This window comes from Colobus angolensis, unplaced genomic scaffold, assembly GCF_000951035.1.
Source record: "Colobus angolensis palliatus isolate OR3802 unplaced genomic scaffold, Cang.pa_1.0 Scaffold164, whole genome shotgun sequence".
Lineage (NCBI taxonomy): Eukaryota > Metazoa > Chordata > Mammalia > Primates > Cercopithecidae > Colobus > Colobus angolensis.
The window spans coordinates 4310997-4329826 of NW_012114755.1; the positions used below are offsets into that span (position 1 = coordinate 4310997).

The 18830-nt window shown below is 40.9% G+C and overlaps 1 protein-coding gene across 4 annotated transcripts in view; it reads left to right on the plus strand.

Annotated features, from left to right (window-relative positions):
* The window catches only part of NELL1 (NEL-like 1 (chicken)), a 995550-nt gene that overhangs the window by 120374 nt on the left and 856346 nt on the right, over nt 1-18830 (plus strand). For all 4 annotated transcript variants that reach the window (XM_011937505.1, XM_011937506.1, XM_011937507.1 and 1 more), the window contains one exon: nt 10085-10235. In XM_011937505.1, the coding sequence (XP_011792895.1) occupies nt 10085-10235 (151 nt within the window). The remainder of the gene's footprint in view (nt 1-10084; nt 10236-18830) is intronic.

The window sequence follows — 18830 nt, forward strand, 5'->3', positions numbered from 1 at the left end:
TCCCCTCCCCTCCCCTCCCTTCTCCTCTCCTCCCTTTCTTTCTTTCCCTCCCTTCCTTTTTTCCTCCCTCCCTTCCTCTCCCTCTTTCTTTTTTCTTTCCTTCTCTCCTCTCTCTCCTTTCTTTCTCTCCTTCCTTCCTCCTCCTCTCTCTTTTTCTTTCTTTCTTCTTAGAGATAGGGTCTTTCTCACTACGTTCCCCAGGATAGACTTGAACTCCTGGGCTCAAGTTATCCTCTGTCTCAGCTTCCTGAGTAGCTGAGATTACAGGCATATGCTACCGTGCCTGGCTCTACTTTTCTTATATCTCTGAACTGAAAAGCTGAGCAGAATCCATTCACTTTTGTTTGTGTCTTTATAACTAGACTTTTAGCTCCTCATGAATAGAAGGTGTGTCTTAGTTTTGTGTCCACAGTGCTGGTTCAGAGGAGTGCTCAGTAAAGATTTTTAAAGTTAGGAATGAATGAACAAAGGAATAAATGAGTGGATGGGTGGTTAGCAGAGGGCAGGGGCAAGGACTGCCCTCATGTCTTCATAAGAACATCGAGAGATCCCTTGCTGGAACTGATGTTCTTGCGCACAGCAACCTTTGGTGCTTAGAGTTTCGTGCACTATGTGATGAGTACACCTGAGGAGGGTTGCTGGTCAGTTATTGCCAAAAAAATCCCTCTGTTGTCTTCACTGATTGAAGGATACACAATTGTGGGACTGAAAGCAAGGTGATTGGTGATTATTTTCTTTTTTTGTAGGATGTCCTTGTTTCTCCAGTTTCTATGATGAGCTCATATATTTTAGCATAGATGTTGTTTTTTTCTTACAATAACTCTCAGAGAAGATTTGGAAAATTCAGACACATGGAAAGAAGAAAAATTTCACCCATGTTAGCTCCCAGTTTTTGATAAAATTGAAGGCCATGCCTATCTATCTGCTATGCATCACGAAACAAATTTTATGTTACTGTAGACTTGATATGATGCTGTATGTACTATTGTATACGTGTTTCAGAGTATTGGCTGGACATTTCCTATGTTATTTCAATGCCTTTCATATCATTATATTATCATACATAATTTTCCATGGGGTGTATATATCCTAATTTACTTAGCCATTCTCTGCTGTTGGATAGCTTCTTCACTATATAATGCACTCTTAATCATATTAAAAAAGTCTTTTCACCACTCTTTTGCTTTTTGTTCTCCTGTCTTGTGATTCAGATGGAGCTGGCATTCATACTTTAACTCTCTCTTTATTCCTGTGTTTCTCACTGAGATGGGGCGGGAGGTATGGGGATGAGGGGGATGGGGATAACGGGACTTGATTGCTGGTGGGTGGCAGTGTGGAAAGGCAGCCTAAAGAGGAGTGGCTACACGTTGTTAATTTTTTTTTTTTTTTATTATACTTTAAGTTATAGGGTACATGTGCATAACGTGCAGGTTTGTTACATATGTATACTTGTGCAATGTTGGTGTGCTGCACCCATCAACTCGTCAGCACCCATCAATTCATCATTTATATCAGGTATAACTCCCCAGTGCAATCCCTCCCTCCTCCCCCCTCCCCATAATAAGCCCAGTGTGTGATGTTCCCCTTCCCGAGTCCAAGTGATCTCATTGTTCAGTTCCTACCTATGAGTGAGAACATGCGGTGTTTGGTTTTCTCTTCTTGTGATAGTTTGCTAAGAATGATGGTTTCCAGCTGCATCCATGTCCCTACAAAGGACGCAAACTCATCCTTTTTTATGGCTGCATAGTATTCCATGGTGAAATCAGGAAACAACAAGTGTTGGAGAGGATGTGGAGAAATAGGAACACTTTTACACTGTTGGTGGGATTGTAAACTAGTTCAACCATTATGGAAAACAGTATGGCGATTCCTCAAGGATCTAGAACTAGATGTACCGTATGACCCAGCCATCCCACTACTGGGTATATACCCAAAGGATTATAAATTATTCTACTACAAAGACACATGCACACGTATGTTTATTGCAGCACTATTCACAATAGCAAAGACTTGGAATCAACCCAAATGTCCATCTGTCACATTGTTAATTTCTTAGCAACAGGGGATGCATTGATTTTCCTTACTAGTATTGTCAAATGTTTTTAAGAAGAGCTCATCTGCCTTACAGTACCTATCTAATTAGCAAAATTATGGGGGTACTAGAATCTCTTTTGATTGAATTACACAGTAATTACAGAAAATTGGTTAATACCATGTGTCACAGGATGCCTTAGGTTTAGTCCCCTAATGGAGGAGTTGGGGACACTGAACTGGCTTTATTATTCCTTAGGCAGCTCATTACTTGAATGTACTTTTTCTCAACAGGTTTGGGTTATATTTGCATGTATTTGGTAAACCTTTTTTCTTATATTGTGTTCCAGACTTTGGAGCCAAGATATGATTTATTAATGTGACAAAGATTTGAGGCTTAACCACATACCAGGCACTGTGATAGGTGTAGTGTACATATTGGTAGGCAATTTTTCATGGAACTTACAGTCCAGTGGGGAATAAATATAGCACTTGGCCGGGGGCTGTGGCTCATGCCTGTAATCCTGGCACTTTGGGAGGCCAAGGTGAGTGGATCACTTGAGCCCAGGAGTTCGAGACCAGCCTGAGCAATGTGGTGAAACCTGATCTTCTACCAAAAATACAAAAATTAGCCGGGCGTGGTGGCGGGTGCCTGTAGTCCCAGCTACTCGGGAGGCTGAGGCAGGAGGATGGCTTGAACCTGTGAGGCAGAGTTTGCAGTGAGCCAAGATTGCACCATGATCCAGCCTGGGCAACAGCCTGGGTGACAGTGAGATGTCTCAAAAAAAAAAAAAAAAAAACAACTATATATATATAGATATATGGAGCACTTAATAAAATGATTACACATGTAAATGATTATACACATAATCCCTGACAATTGTGATAAGTACAATGAAGATAAATAAAGACAGGAACCTGAGCTGGCCTGGGGTAGTCAGAGAAAACTGGCCTGAGGAGTAGCAATTAACATGTTATCAGAAAAGGAGAGAAGGCAGAGGTTGCTGCAGATGGGAGTGTACCAAAATGGGGAGGAACATGGCCCTGGGAAGAAGGGATGTGAGGTTTGTGGTGCTGGAATGCAGGAGTGTGGGCTGTTGGGGACAGGAAAGGGAGGAAGATAAAAAATAAGCAGAGGCATCAGTTGAATGCCATGGAATGTCACAGTCGACTCTGCTGGGGCAAGAGTCAGCTTTGTCTCCACTCGTCATGTGACCTTGGGCAAGCCATGAAACCTCTCTGGGCCTCAGTTCCTTCACCTGTTAAATGGAGATGTGTTCGTATTTACCTCATAAGGGATGTACAAATAGATCGTTCATTCATTTATTCAATAAATATTTCCTGAGTGAACACAAAAGTGCCAGACACTGGGTGTATCATGGGGATTTACGCTTGATTTATATCAAGCACCGAGATCACACATATTGGCGAGTAGTGGGTGTAGCACAGTTAAGAGTGTAGCTCATGGAACCAGCTTGCCGGGTTGAAATCTCAGCACCAAGCCTTCCTAGCCCAGTGTCCTTTAGAACATTATTATATTCTGTAAGCTTTAGTTTGGTCATTTGTAAAGTAGAAATAATAATAATGTCTTCTCCTAAAGTTATTGTAAGTGAGATGACATGTGCAGAGCATTAGCCCTGCCCTTGGCACAGTAATAAGACATACACGTTTGATTTTTCTCATTCCGGCTTCTGGAACAAATGGAGGTTTAACAGAATGTTATTGTGCACTTGTTAGTGGAGATGAAAATCCCTTACATGTTAACTGGGAGTCTTCTAGTGATTTCTGTTTTTTTGAAAGTTGCTTGGATCAATAACATCTGACATCCTTAAAGAAGGGTCATAAGACCAAATAGTGGGACATGTGCCTCCCATCCTCCAAAACCAGAAATTGCCTCACTGATGGTTGGCAGTTCTGAATTGATAAATTTCCTCTACATTCAGAAATGAAAAGCCAACTGTCATTTCAAATTAAGAAATGTTGCTTTACCTTTTGGGGCCGTTCTTACCATGAGCTTATGTGGCACTCAGGCTAGAAGGATGTGGCCTGTCTATATCAGGAGTTTGCTATATTTTGAGGTTCTCAGTGTAATTACTGAAATGTTGCCTGCATTCTCTACCAGTTGAGGCTGAGGCGGGCTGCCTTGGTGCGTTTGTGTTTATGTGTTTCTGGCTGCTGCTGCTGCTTTTCCCACCTCAATTTGCTGATTCTTAGCTGTGCACTGGTGGGAATTTTGCCTCTTGGACTGTTTTGTGCTAATGTGGTACCCCTTGGCCAATCAGGGTCCTAAGAATTTGCTCCAATATTAGGTAAGTAGATGCTTTCTCTGCTGAACTTGTAGTAAGAGATACACTTGCAGAAAAAGAAAAATGCTGGGATAATGTAAAACACGTGAGTTCACAGTCATACAATGCTGCTGCAGTGAATGCCCTCTTCTCCCTCTCTCCTGCCTAGTAAATGCTTATTCATGTTTTTAGAGTCAGGTTCAATGATATCTCCTCCATGATGTCATCCCTAATCTCTACGGGCCTCCTTTGTTTTTTTTGAGCACTGCCCTATTCTGTAACTATTGTCTGAAGGAAACTGTCTTGCTTATGTGTCTATCCTCCAGGGCAGAAACTGTATTTTTACTTTCATTCCCCCAGTTCCAACCACTGTGCCTGGCACAGGGGAAGCAAGGTATATGCTTGTTGACAATAAAATTCACCACCATCCGCACTCTATACGTCAGGGAAGAGGGAAATGAAGTTGCTGCTATTTGAGGCAGAGAAGAGGGTGTGAATACCATCATTTAATTTCTTTCCTTCTCCCATCTCCTCCCTTCACCCAGCACTTTTTTTTTTTTTTTTTTTTTTGCTGATGTTTAATCATCATATTAGCATTTTTAGTCTTTCTTTAAAAATGACTAGGTAGAACCGTTTTATCCTGGGAAAGAAAAAGCACTTAACTCTTGCTGCTGAGTTAGCACTTGTTAACTAGAACATGCAAAACCTGAGTATTTGGAACACCACTTTCCCCCTTTTTAAAAATGTGAAATATTCACTTTAAGTGAAGTGGTTGTTGTATGCGAAACTACTTTTATGCAATGGTAGCCTCCAAGGACACCCCCAGAGGTTACAAAATGGAAAGCCTCACGGACAGACTAAATTCAAATACTTGAATCATGTTTAAAATATCTAAGAGGAAGCAGGGGAAAGAGATGGAGTAGGTTAACACATGTAGGATTGAGTGTGAGCAGCGGGAAGCACCAGCCCACCCAGTTCCTGTGTTATTCATTGCTCATATATTCTGTTTTTTTTTTTTTTTTTTTTTTTTCTCTCTCTCTGCTGCACCAGCTTCTTTGATGATGGTGTGATTATGAGGACTGGAGCTGAGGTTAACGAAAAGGGAGGGGGCTCAGCGAATGGGAGGTTTCTGGAGCCCACATCCTTCCTCTATTGGAAATACTTAGGAACAAGTAATCCTGGATACACCTGTAATTCACCAGTTAATTTGGTGAGCAGTGATGGGTTTTATTAGCATTTCTCAAGGATAGTACATGTGGGGCCAGAATGGAAATGAAATGGATGTCAATGATGGGTGTTGGTTTAGGGATGGCATGACTGTCATTGTGAAGGTGGCATGATTTGCAAATTATAACTTGGTCCTCCCAACCCATTGTACTTGTAAGTAACACTCTTATTCAATCCTTTTTATCTGTGTTCAACACACTTATGTTCCATGTATTCAGTCTGTGTTTAGCATGTTTCACAGGTTTCTAACTTGCTCTCTACATTTAGCACTTCTTATGGGCTTTATCTGTCCCGTTTGTTTTTCTTGTTCTCTCTAGCAGAATTGAATATTCTTAAGTAATACAGCAAACACATATTATAGTGGTTGAATATAGAAGTACAATATTCACTACAGATTCCCATTAATTGGGTTTCATGGTTGCTCTTTTAACTCCAGGGAAAAAAGCAGGTTGCTGCAAAGTAGGTGGCATATCACTATTTTTAATAGTTGACAACTTTATGTTTTATGTTAATTTGGAAAATCAGCAGAGGAGAAAAATTGTAGAATCTAGGTTTCTTAATAAATGGAATTTGCCCTCAGTGCTCTCTTTTGCTATGCAGCTATGAGCAGGATCAAGTGATTAACTGAAATGAAACGTCAAGACTAGGAAAGAACTTGGAGATCATGGAATTTAGTGGTCTTAATTTTCAGATGTAGAGTGTGAGGTTCAGAGAGGTAAGGTACTTTATCCAAAGTCACACAACTAGTCATCTGCAAAACTCAAAGTGATCTCAGTCCTTTGAAACCTGTCCAGTGTTTCTGCCTGCATATTGTAAGACATAGAATTACTTTGTTGTGTTTTTTTAACATCTGAATCATGGTCAAAATTTACTTGAAAGGGCTTCTCTGAAAATGAAATGCATATAAAGCCTCAGTGTATCAAAACAGATGTTTCTTCCATTTCACTGTAGTGAGTGCTAATGGGGTCTCTTTACTTCAGTGTGCCACTCATTTATAAAAAGAAATAAGAAAAGCCAGCATAAGAAATGTTCCATTTTCTTGGAGGGTTGAGTGAGCAGAAGTATGGTAGGGCTAGATCAGACTATTAAGTGGTGGTGTCTTGCAAAGAAGTAGGGCTTATTCAGCCGCAAACATCATTAAAATAAATTTTCATGGCCATGAGCATTTGAGAAGGACCCATTTATCACCTGGTTTTCCAAAAGATATATTATTTTCTGACCATAATATATGTGGTTACTTGAAGTAATAATATAAATGAGAAAAATAAATGGAAAATACATTAATCAATTCAGTAAACCTTTATTGGATGCCTGTTTTGTGCCAGGCACTAAGAACTGTGGATAAAACAATGGATAAATAAGTATGCCTGCCCTCATGGAACTTACAGTCTAGTGGGAAAAGAAAGGAAATAATATGAGATAACAAACTTGAAACAAGACTGTGATAAATGATATCAGCAAATAATAAATGGATTACAATACATATAATATGACAAATCAAATGAAGAAAATACCCAGACTGGAGTATTAGAGAGACATTAATGCAGAGCCTGCCTTGAAGAGGCCAGAAGATTGCATTTACAGTGAAAGCTGAAGGAGAAGGAGTCAGGGACATGAAAAGGAGAGAGAAGAGCACTGTGGGCAGGGGGACAAGCATGAAGATCTGAGGTGTGAGTGGGCCTGGTGTGCTCTTCTAGCAACCAAGGAGAAAAGTATGAATGGGGTGGAAGAGGTAGGCAAGAATCAGTTTGTGTGCAACTTTGCAGGCATGCTGAAGGGACTGGATTTTATCCTATGAGCAGTGGGAAACCACTGGAGGATTTTAAGCAGGAGGCTGAAATGACTCGGACTCAGGCTTTAAAAAGAGCACGTTAACTACTGTGTGAAGAATGGTGAAAAGAGGGCAGTATGGAAGTGGGAAGGTTAGGAGATCATTGGAAACACCCAAGGGAGCAATGATAGTGGCTTGGCAAGAGTTTTAACAGTGAAATTGGGAAGAAGTGGACAGATTCCAGACGTGGGAGCCCACTTGACTTGTTTTTAGATTGGATATGGAGAGTGGAGAACAGGGAAAAATCAAGGGCAATTTCTAGTTTTTTGACTTGAGGAACAGGATGTTACTGTTTACTAAGACTGGGACCTCTGTGAGAAAATTGAGAGTGGAGGGAAGAGAACAGGCTTCACTGTGGGCACATTACAATTTGAAATGCTTGAAGGTGAACATTTGAATGTACTGCTTAAGGGAGAGGTTAGGGCTGCAGATATAAAGTTGGAGGCCATTGGTCATGGGGTTGGATGATATCACTCAGGGAGAGTTGAGTGAGAGGTGAGGATACCCATAGCTGATATGATATTCATATCCATTTCCTCCAGCAGGCATTGCTGAACACTTATGGCTCTCTTTTCTTTGGCCCCAAGCTTTAGAATCCTGAAATTCAGGCATCCACTACCAATCAGCTGATTCCTAATTGATGAGTAAAGAAGAAAAAAGTAAAAAGTCAACATATAACTTAATTTTAAGAGTTGAATTTTTTTTGGCATTACTTATAGGTGAATTTATTAAGATGATCTTTGCTTAGAAGTAGTGATAATAGGGTGCGGTGGCTCACACTTATAATCCCAGCACTTTGGAAGGCGAAGGTGGGTGGATCGCCTGAGATCAGGAGTTCAAGACAAGCCTGGGAAACATGGGGAAACCCTGTCTCTACCAGAAATACACACACACACGCACACACACAAAAACAGCTGGTCATGGTGGCACATACCTGTGGTCCCAACTACTTGGGAGGCTGAAGTGGGAGATCACTCGAGCCTGGGAGGCGGAGGCTGCAGTGAGCCAAGATCATGCCACTGCACTTCAACCTGGTGACAGAGTGAGACCCCCATCTCAACATAAAGAAGTAATGATAATAAAAATAATACTAACAAACATTTTCCAATATTCTCGTTTACAGAGTGATTCACCCACACATTTAATAGGTTTTAAATATCATCTGGAATGTCTTTGGCTGGGATTTTGTTGAAGGTATAGAAGCATTTTTCAAGTGGCTATCTCTTATCTCAAAGCTTGACAAAAGCTGACAGCATGCCACTTAACAATTAAGTAGTGAAGGCCTTGCTACTATTGTGCAGGTAGGTTTTATACTGGTAGACTGGTCTACCTGAGTTGGGTGTCTCCAAGATAGAGGACAAACATTGCTTTCTGCCATTCATAGCCTAGATATTTACAGGTGGAAAAGACTGTGCTGTTCTTTTCTGTGTTAGAAAATTGAAGCAGCAATTCGAAAAATTATAGAAGGCTAAGGTCTTAGAGCCTTCTATAAGGCTAAGAGATCACCTAGTCCACCCCCTCATTTTGCAGATGAGAGAACTGAGGCCCAAGGTCAAGAATTGAAGGATATCTTATTCAGAAGCCACTCTTTAGGATGAGATTCTTCAAGGTCCATATACCAGTCTGTGATGTTGCTTGGGCAGTGCAGCCTTTGAAGTTCTATGTTTTTCAAGGGCTTCCCGTGTAGTCCTGGAGAAATAACCAAGTAGTTATCATGCAGTCAGAGGAGGTGGTCAGAATGTGAGAGGAGGCCACCAAACGCACTTATAATGTTCATTTATCATCCTCTGAATAATCTTCTCTCACTTTGCTCCCTTAATGCCCCTTTCTGATGCCAGAAAATGTAGTGTAAAATAATGAGATAACACCTAGTTTATCATGACAAGGGTGAGTCTGGGTATGAAGTGATGGATGTCTCTCATTATGCTGATGTTGGAGAAAGAAACATTCTTGTCCAGGAGCAGGATTATCTGGAATCACACACCACTAGGCCTGCTGAATTGGCTTCAACTTCAATAAATATTTCATGAGGAAAGTCATCCATTGCATGTTTATGGAGAAACTCCAGGCACGTGTGTGGAGCATGAGCATGCCTTGTATTTATTCTTTAAGCAAAGGCAGAGTTGTCTGGCATTATTAGTGCTAGTAAATATCTGCTAGGTACAAGGCAAGGACAGGTTTCCTATATACATTGTGGGGAAAAGGAAGCTGTGTCCATGGAAAAAGTGAAATTGGAGGATGCTGAGTGGCATTTGGGTCTTATTATCCCAAGATTCTCTGAATTTAGGACCATATTTATCTGACTACCTCTCACCTTATTTACAGCAACCTAATCTGTTTGCAGCAAACTGAATTGCTCAGTGTCCTGTCAAAATTCGTGTCAGAAATCACTGGCCAATTGTGAACTTGTCAAAGTGACAAGTGGGCGCGGTGACAGAGATAGCATTTCCGGGATTTGCATTGAATGAATGCAGCTGTAGGGAGTGGTGAATGGTGCCTGAAAATGAAAACTATTGACAGAAGAGGAAAATGAAAAATGCAATCTGGATTCTTTGGACATGACATTTTTAACCATGGATCTTTTCTCCCCTTCCTTCTCATCTCCCCTCTCCTCTTTCTCCTGTATTTCTTCTCTGTCCTTCTCTTTCTCCTTCTCCTTCCTCTTCTCTCCTTCTCTCCTGTTTCTCCTGATCTTCCTCTTGATTCCTAGACATAGAAAGAGAGATCCATGCAGCTCCTCATGTGAGTGAGAAATTAATTCAGCTGTTCCGGAACAAGAGTGAATTCACCTTTTTGGCCACTGTACAGCAGAAGCCATCCACTTCAGGAGTGATACTGTCCATTCGAGAACTGGAGCACAGGTAAGAAAGCGCTTTCTGCTTTTGAAAATCTCCTTAGAGTTAATGTGTTATACAAAATGTCTTGGAATTTAGACTTTGTAGCCCCATGAAAACTTTCATCTAACTGAGGCCTCGTTTCTGTTAAACACATTCATGAATTTACTTTGCATTAAGAATTTACTTTGGTCAAAGTGGCTTTCTTGTTTGCTCTCCAAGGACCAATCATGAGTATCTTTCTCACCTGTCTTCTGGTAGACTTTGAATAAAATCACATTCTATCATATTTAGTCATCAAGCAAGTTAATTAGTTATGTTTAACAACCTTCAGTAAACATTTACGGTGTGTTTATGTGGGGATTATACTCGACACTGGGAATATTAAGGTGAAAAGCGTAGGATTTTCATTGCAAAGATCACATAAGCTAGTAGGGAAGATAGACAAATAAATATAATAAAGTATTGAAGATGCAGTGCTAGAAGGTTGTAATCAGGAAATAAAGGTAAGAGTAGTCATTCTGCTAAGTGTTGTGGTAGCCAGGAAAGGCTTTGGAAAAGATGATAGTTGTATAAGGAAAAAAATCTGAGTATTTTACATGCCGAATGTGAAGGAGTAAGGGATGGAAGAATAACATTTCAGAAAGAGGTTGGTATGATTTTTAAGAATCAACACATGGGTAGGTAAGTGGTTGGAACATAAAAGTGTGTATGGGGAAGGGAAGAGAGTTTGGGTTGGGCAATGAGGGGTGGTATTATAGAGGTAGGTAGAAGCCAGATCATTGCAAAGCTTCAATGCCATGTTCAAAACTTGGGCTAAAGTCCCCTAGGCAATGGGTTTTAAATTTAAGAAAGATCACTCTATCATTGAATTCAAATTAATAATCATTACGTAATCTAAACAATTTTAATTTTTAATACTGGGTTCCTCTGTATTAGTCCCCTGAAAATATTTATGAAGCCCCTACTCTGTTCTAGGTGCCATGTAAGGTTTTGTGGAGAAATCAAAGGAACAAAATCTTCTAAGGATATATGAGGGAGTTTGGCAATGCAAGAAACAAGGCATAACCACACAAAAAGCTAAAGAATAAAAAGTCAGTAATAAAGAAATAGTAGATTGGTGTTACAATGATGTATGGAGCTAATTTCAAAATTACGTAAAGGTGTTAAGTTCACTGAATTAAATGCATTAGGTTAGTGGTTAAGGAAGACCACATAGAGTGCTCTTGAAGCACAGGCAGAATTCCAGCAGGTAAGGGAAGAAGGGTGTTATATCAAACAGAAGGAACAATGTGCACAGTCACAGAGGTGAAGAAATGTAGAGAAATGCAATTTTGAGAGTGGGAGCAGCGAACAGACCAATTTGGCTGGAACAGAAGCTCTTTCTATGCAGACTTTTCAGCAATTGTAAGGATCAACAGTTCTGTCTTTAATGGTTGTTTGCTCTCAGCCTCAAAGCGTGGTGATGGACCCTGATCATTTTGTGGGGGTGTTGTCATTACAATCTGGCTGTTCTTGGTCAGCCCAGAGAAAGCAAGGTGATGTGCATGTCTGTGAGAGATACGGGTTCATTCAAAGGTGTTCTGTGTGCTGGGGAAAGGTATATGTTCTCATTTTCCAAGGATTGAGTGTCAAGGCAAGTCTCAGCTTCACAACCCTACCTTGCCCCATTGGCCTTGTGGGGTTGAGTGTGAATGCCTCTTTGGTATGAGGATTATACAGGTGCCCAAAGTAGGAGGTAGATCTTCAGATACTTCTCAGTGAATGCAGAGGAGAGCTTCCCAAAGCAGATAAGAAGCATGTGAAATAGTTGCTATTTTATTAGAAAGAGCAAGGTTTCAGAGTCAGACTGATGGAGGCTAGAGTTCCAGTTCTAGCTTTGTGACACCAGCTCTTCAATGTCTTGGAACCTCAATTTCCTTGTCTGTAAAATGTGTGTAATCATCTATTTTCCTGGGCTTCTGTAAGGATGAAAAAGGATAGCACATGGTGTGCATGGTGAGTGGCCATCTCGGAACACATATACATTTATTCTCCTTGTGTTCTGAAACTGTATTTGCCGTGTTTCTCTTTTGGATTTTTTTTTTTTTCAATAGGATAGGTTTTAAAAAAACTTTTGTGTTGCCATGTGAGGCTGTCTTCTTTTATATCCCTAGTAGATTTCTAATAGAACCTGAGGATGATTGAAAGGAGAGTCATTTAATCATTTTTCATTGTAATAGGAAAACTTCAGATTTTTTTTTTTTTTTTTTTTTTTTTTTTTGAGAAAGGGAGAAGAGGCTGGGCACCATGGTTCATACCTGTAAACCCAGCACTTTGGGAGACTGAGAAGGGCGGATCACCTGAGGTCAGGAGTTGAAGACCAGCCTGACCAATGTGGTGAAACTCCGTCTCCACTAAAAATACAAAAATTAGCCAGGTGTGGTGGTGTGTGACTGTAATCCCAGCTACTCGGGAGGCAGAGGCAGGAGAGTTGCTTGAACTTGGGAGGCTGAGGTTGCAGTGAGCCAAGATTGTGCCATTGCACTCCAGCCTGGGCAACAAGAGCAAAACTCCATCTCAGTAAATAAATAAATAAATAAAATAAAATAAAAGGGGAGAAGAAAACCGTGTACAGGGGTTGAATGCCTTTAGCCAAAGAAGGTGAGGCATAGAGGTCTTACCACTAGGGAACATATCCGAGTCACACAGCACCAAAGTATATTAGCAGTAGAAATTATCTGAGTCACAAGGCACCAAAGTATGTTGGCAGTGGAGGGTATCCAAGTTACCTGCTACCAAAATATGTTACTGGCGGCAAATCCATATGCGTCTACGGTAACCTCAATTCTTATGTCTTCAGAAGAAAAATGTATCTGAGGGGCATAAGGCAGAAGGAGAGACCAACGCAAGTTTTAAAGCAGGAGCGAAAGTTTATTAAAAATCTTTAGAGCAGAAATGAAAGGAAGGAAAGTACACTTCCAAGAGAGCCAAGCAGGCACCATGAAAGACAAGTGCAAACAACCTCAGATCTTGACTGCTACACAAAATAAATATGAAGTAGGATACCAGATCACCTCTCCTCTGGACTTTATGGTGTCCTGTTCCATGTGTGTGTAGTCTGACAAGGCAAGGTATGAAAGACTGTGGATTTGTAATGCATTGGCTATGGGTAATACAGAAAACCCAATTTCTACTCTAGTAGAGAAGATCTAATTAAGGAGACCTGGAATGCAAGGAAATAGAGAAGAATATATAATGGCATATAATTAGAAATTAGACTATTCATTATAACCCTCCTCCCCTCGCCAAATGTTCCCATCTGCAATAAGTGAGAATCTTTCATAATTTTCAGGTCACTTTTATTATTTACCAGGATAACAGTATCTAGAGGAGCAAATCATCCTGTAGAAATTTAGCATGGACATTTGACCAGATATGTAAGTTGACCAAGGATTGGGGTCTTTTCTTCATTCAATAGCAGAAGATCCAGGCATGTAGTAGGTGGATTGTTGGCTTAAAAGTCAGACGCCCTGGTTCTTTTCGTGGTTCTCTCTTATGTGATTCTGATTGTATTACTAATGATGAAGATAAATTAAATAAGTATTTGAAACAATTGGGATATGATAGACATTATTAGATTTCTAGATAATTTTTTATTTTTATAATTCAGTAGCTTTTAGTATAATCATAGAATTGTGCATTCATCACCACAATCAATTTTAGAAGTGTTCATTACCCTCAAAAGAAATCTCATACCTTTTAGCTCTCACCCACAATTTCCTCATAAGCTCCCTAGCCTTAGGCAACCACTAATCTACTTTCTGTCTTTGTAGATTTGCCTATTTTGGTTGTTTCATATAAATGAATTATACACTATTCCTTTTTGACTGGCTTCTCTTAGAATAATGCTTTCAAGGTTCATTCATATTGTAGCTTGTGTCAGTAGTTCACTTCTTTTTATTGCAGAATAATGTTACATTGTTTGGATATAATACATTATAGACATCCATTTATCAGTTGGTGGACATTTGAATTGTTTCCACTCTTGGCTATTATGAATAATGCTGCTATGAACATTCATGTACAAGCTATTGTGTGGACATGTTTTTATTCCCTTGAGTATATGACTGGGAGTGGAATTGCTGGATCAGATGGAAATTCTGTTTAACTGTTTGAGGAACTGCCAGACTTGTCCAAAGTGACTACACTGTTTTACATTCCCCGAAGCAGTGTTTGAGGGTTTCACTTTTTCTACATCCTTGTCAACACTCTTTGTTATCTTTCTTTCTGATGATAGACATTCTAATGGATATGAAGTGATACCTCATTGTGGTTTTGAGTTGCATTTGCTTGATGGCAAATGATGTTGAGTATCTTTTCATAAGCTTATTGACCATTTGTGTATCTTCTTTGGAAAAATATATATTCAGATAAATTGCTCACGTTTAATTGGATTCTTTGTCTTTCTGTCATTGATTTGTAATAATCCTGTATGTTTTAGATGCAGTCATTTATCAGATATATGATTTACAGTTTTTCCCCCATTCTGTGGGTGGTCTTTTCATTTTCTTGGTGGTGTCCTTTAATCATAAAGGCTTTAAAATTTGATGATGTCCAGTTTATTTAATTTTTTTATGATTCTGATGTCATATTTTTGCCTAATTCAAAGTCATGAAGATTTACTGTTATGTTTTATTCTAAAAGTTTTATAGGTTTAGCTTTTACATTTATCTCTTAGATATATTTTGAGTGATTTTCTTCTAAAAGTTTTATAGGCTTAGCTCTCACACTTATCTCTTAGATATAGTTTGAGTTAATTTTTATATATCATGTGAGGTAGGGGTCCAACTTTATTCTTTTGCATATGAATACCCAATTGTTTCTTCACCATTTGTTAAAGACTGCATTTCTTCCAGTGAATTGTATTGGCACCCTGTTGAAGATCAATTGACCATAAATGTGAGGGCTTATTTCTGGTCTCTTACTGTTACGGGATCTTTGGGGTGTCGCTTTTCTGACCAGAAACCTGTGGCTGGTGGTGCCTTTGCCCAAGGTTTGGTAGGGCCCACTGGGCTTGTTCCACCAACTCGGCCTGGCAGGCTGCACTCAGCTCATGGTACTGGCCTAGGTGCCATGCCTCCAAGGGAGATGAGAGTCAGGCATGGAGCAGCAATGGGTGTGTGAGTGAGCATGGGGACTGGCCACTGCACAGTCAGATACGCTGGCTGCTGCCACGGGGTGGGCAGCTCCAGGTACTGGCAGGGTTACCGACTCTCTGTGAGATTGTGGCTGGAGCAGGTGCACTGCAAGCAGCTTCTACCAGCACCAGGGAACATGGTGGCACCTGAAAGCTTCGAGACACCAGGAACTGCAAGGCCCCAAAGAGACAGTCACAGCCCTGGCTCGGGGAGCCCACGTCTGGGCTCCCCAAAGGGCTACAGCTCTTCTCTTCTCTCCTCCTTGCCCCCAGTGTGGCGAGCAAGGAGAATGTTTCCCTGTTTGTGTTACATCTTTTTTAGCCTCATTCAGGGACTCCCAAGTTCTTGTCCTGCAACCAGGAAGAACGAGGTACACAGACAAGTGGAGAGTGAGCAAGATGAAGAGAAGCTCTATTGAGCAATAGAAGAGTCTTCCACAACGGTAGCTCCTTTCCTTAACCAGGGTGTCCGACAAGTGTTCAGCTCCTAATAGAGAGGAGACGCTGGAGTGGGAAGCTCCTCTCTGCAGGCAGGTTCCACTGTGGTCTCTGCAGCTCTCAGCAGAGAGGAGGCCCTAGAGTGGGTGGCTCCTCTCTGCAGCTGGTTATCCTGATGTCTGCTTGAGTTTCAGCAGAGAGGAGGCCCTGGACTGGGTAGCTACTCTCTGCAGCTGGTCCTCCTGATGTTTGCTCACCTCTGGCTGAACCTGGGCTCCTGGAGTCAGGGCTGTGACTCCCTCTCTGGGGCCTTGCAGTTCTTGGTGTCTCCAAGCTTCCAGGTGCCACAGTGTTCCCCGGCGTTGGTGGAAGCTGCTTGCGGTGCACCTGGTCCAGCCACAATCTCACAGAGAGTCGGTAACCCTGCCGGTATCTGGAGCTGCCCACCCCGTGGCAGCAGCCAGTGTATCTGACTGTGCAGTGACACTCACACACCCCTTTTGGACTTCTATAGGCCTCAGAGGGGAGGAAGTGCAAGCCAGTTGGCCCATGGGCGGCCATGGATATGCCTGGAAAAGGCACTACAAGTTCCCACTCTGGTCTGTGGAACTGGCAGCCCTCTGGTCCTCCCTGGCTTGAAGGTGAAGCCTCACCGGGGACCCACCCACTTCCACCCAGGAACCTGTCTGCCTCCTGCTGACATTTATGGTGCCCAGACTGCAGGTGCCAAGGGATACCTGCAGGCCAATGCTGAGCTGACTTCAGCCCCACCTCAGCTTTCCTCCTATGCTCATTGGTGCCCAAAATCCAGAGAGGGCTAAGGTGGCAGAGGGCTGGTGTGTTAGCACAGCCCTGAGCATGTGCACACCTGGCTAGGCTGTGACAGTGCTGAGACTCGGCCCTGACTTTGCTCAAAGACTGGAGCAGGTGCTTATATCAGAGAGAAACCAGGCAGTGGGAGCAGGCATTTCTGAGTCTACAAGTGCAGTGGGGTCCTTCCCAGGTCCCCAAGAGTGCAGGGATGCCTGGGCCCGCAGCTGCCGCTGTGAGGGGAAGGGTTGGGGCTCCTGCCTTGGTGAAATAGGAGGCCTGGGTCTGCAGCCACAGTTTGGGCAGCTGCAGCTGAGTCCAGGGGGACAGGACTCCTGCCTGCTCTGTGGAGTGGGAGGTCTAGATCTGCAGCCCTGACTTGGACACCGCTCCTGCCTGCTCTATGGAGCAGGAGGCCTGGGTCTGCGGCTGCAAGTGGGCAACTGCAGTGTGCCTGGGGAACTTCTACCCAACTTGGAAGGGGCGGGGCTCCTGCTTTTTCACAGCTCCCAGTGGCTCCACAGAGCCTGCAGGCCTGGCCACGCCTCACTGCTGCAGCTGGAGTGATGGTAGTGGCTGCTCCAGACAGCCTGCCACTACCATCATTACTTCTATTTCATTGATCTATATGTCTGTCCATATGGAAGAGCTGTTTGATTATTGCAGTTTTGTAATAAGTTTGGTAATTGGGAAATATGAATCTTCCAAGTTTGTTCTTTTCAAGATTGTTTTGGTTATTCTAGTTCCCTTGGATTTTCATATGAATTTTAAGACCAGCTTGTCAGTTTCCACAAATAAATCAGCTGAGATTTTGATAGAGATTGCATTGAATCTGTAGGTCGTCAGTGTGAGGAAGTATTGCCATCAAAACAATACCAAATAATTTGATTCATGAACATGGGGCATCTTTCTGCTTTCTCAGATCGTCTTTCATTTCTTTCAATTTTTTTTTTTGATTTTCAAAACCTAAGTTTTTGGTGGCTTTTGTTAATTTATTTCTAGGTATTTTTTTATGCTATCATATATGGAATAATTTTCTTAGTTTCAATTTTTGGTTGCTCATTGCTGCTGTATAGAAAGGAAATTAATTTTTGCCTATTACTTTGCACCCTGCAACCTTGGTAAGCTTATTGATTGGTTCTAATAGTTTCTAGTGAATTCCTTAGAATTTTTCCATATAAGATTATGTCATCTCCAAATAGAGATAGTTTTATTTCTTCCTGTCCTACCTGGCTGCCTGTTATTTCATTTTTGTACTGAATTGCCCTGGCCAGAATTTCCAGTACAATGTTGAATAGAAATGGGTGAGCAGATATCTTTGTATTATTTCTGATTTTAAAGGGAAAGCTTTCAGTTTTCACCTTGAAGTATGTTAGCTTTGGATTTTCACAGATACTCTTCACCAGTTTGGAGGGTTTTTTTTTTTTTTTTTCTATTTGTAGGTGTTCTTTATTATACTGAAGAAGTGTCTATTTCTAGTTTGGTTAGTGTTTCTATTATGTAGGGTGTTGAATTTCTTCACATGCTATTTCTATATCTACTGAGATGATAACATAGTTTTTATCTTTTATTCTATTGATGTAGTATATTATACTAACTGATTTTCAGAAGCTATACCAAACTTGCATTCCTGGGATAAATTCCACTTGGTTATGTTCTGTAATCCTTTTTCTATTTTATGAATTCGATTTGATAGTATATTGTTGAGGACTTTTGTACCTATACCCATAAGTGAGATATTGGTCTGCAGCTTGCTTTCTTTTGATATTTTAATATGGTTTTGATATCTTTCTTTTGAGTTTTAGCTGATTTTTAAGCTATATTCAATAGCTTTTTTAAGCTAACATTTGCTGATTGCATACCATGTGCCAAACATTAATTTTTTTTAGATGATCCCCTTTGACTTGTTAGGTATATAATTTTGTAATTTGAAAATATTGAAAAGTTTTCCTTTCTTAAATTTCAATATTTATATTAGCGATTTCTTTTTCTTGTTTTATGATATGGACTAGAATGTCCATAATAGTGATAAATAATATATGAACAAATCAAGGGTGTTCATTAAAGTCAGGAAGAGGGCAACAGATAATCCTTTTTTTCTTTCCAACTTTAATAAGGTCCTCTGTTTAATAAACTGTCTAGTAGTACTTTCTAATATCTATCTCTATTTCTATCTTTATCTAGTTGTTATGTAA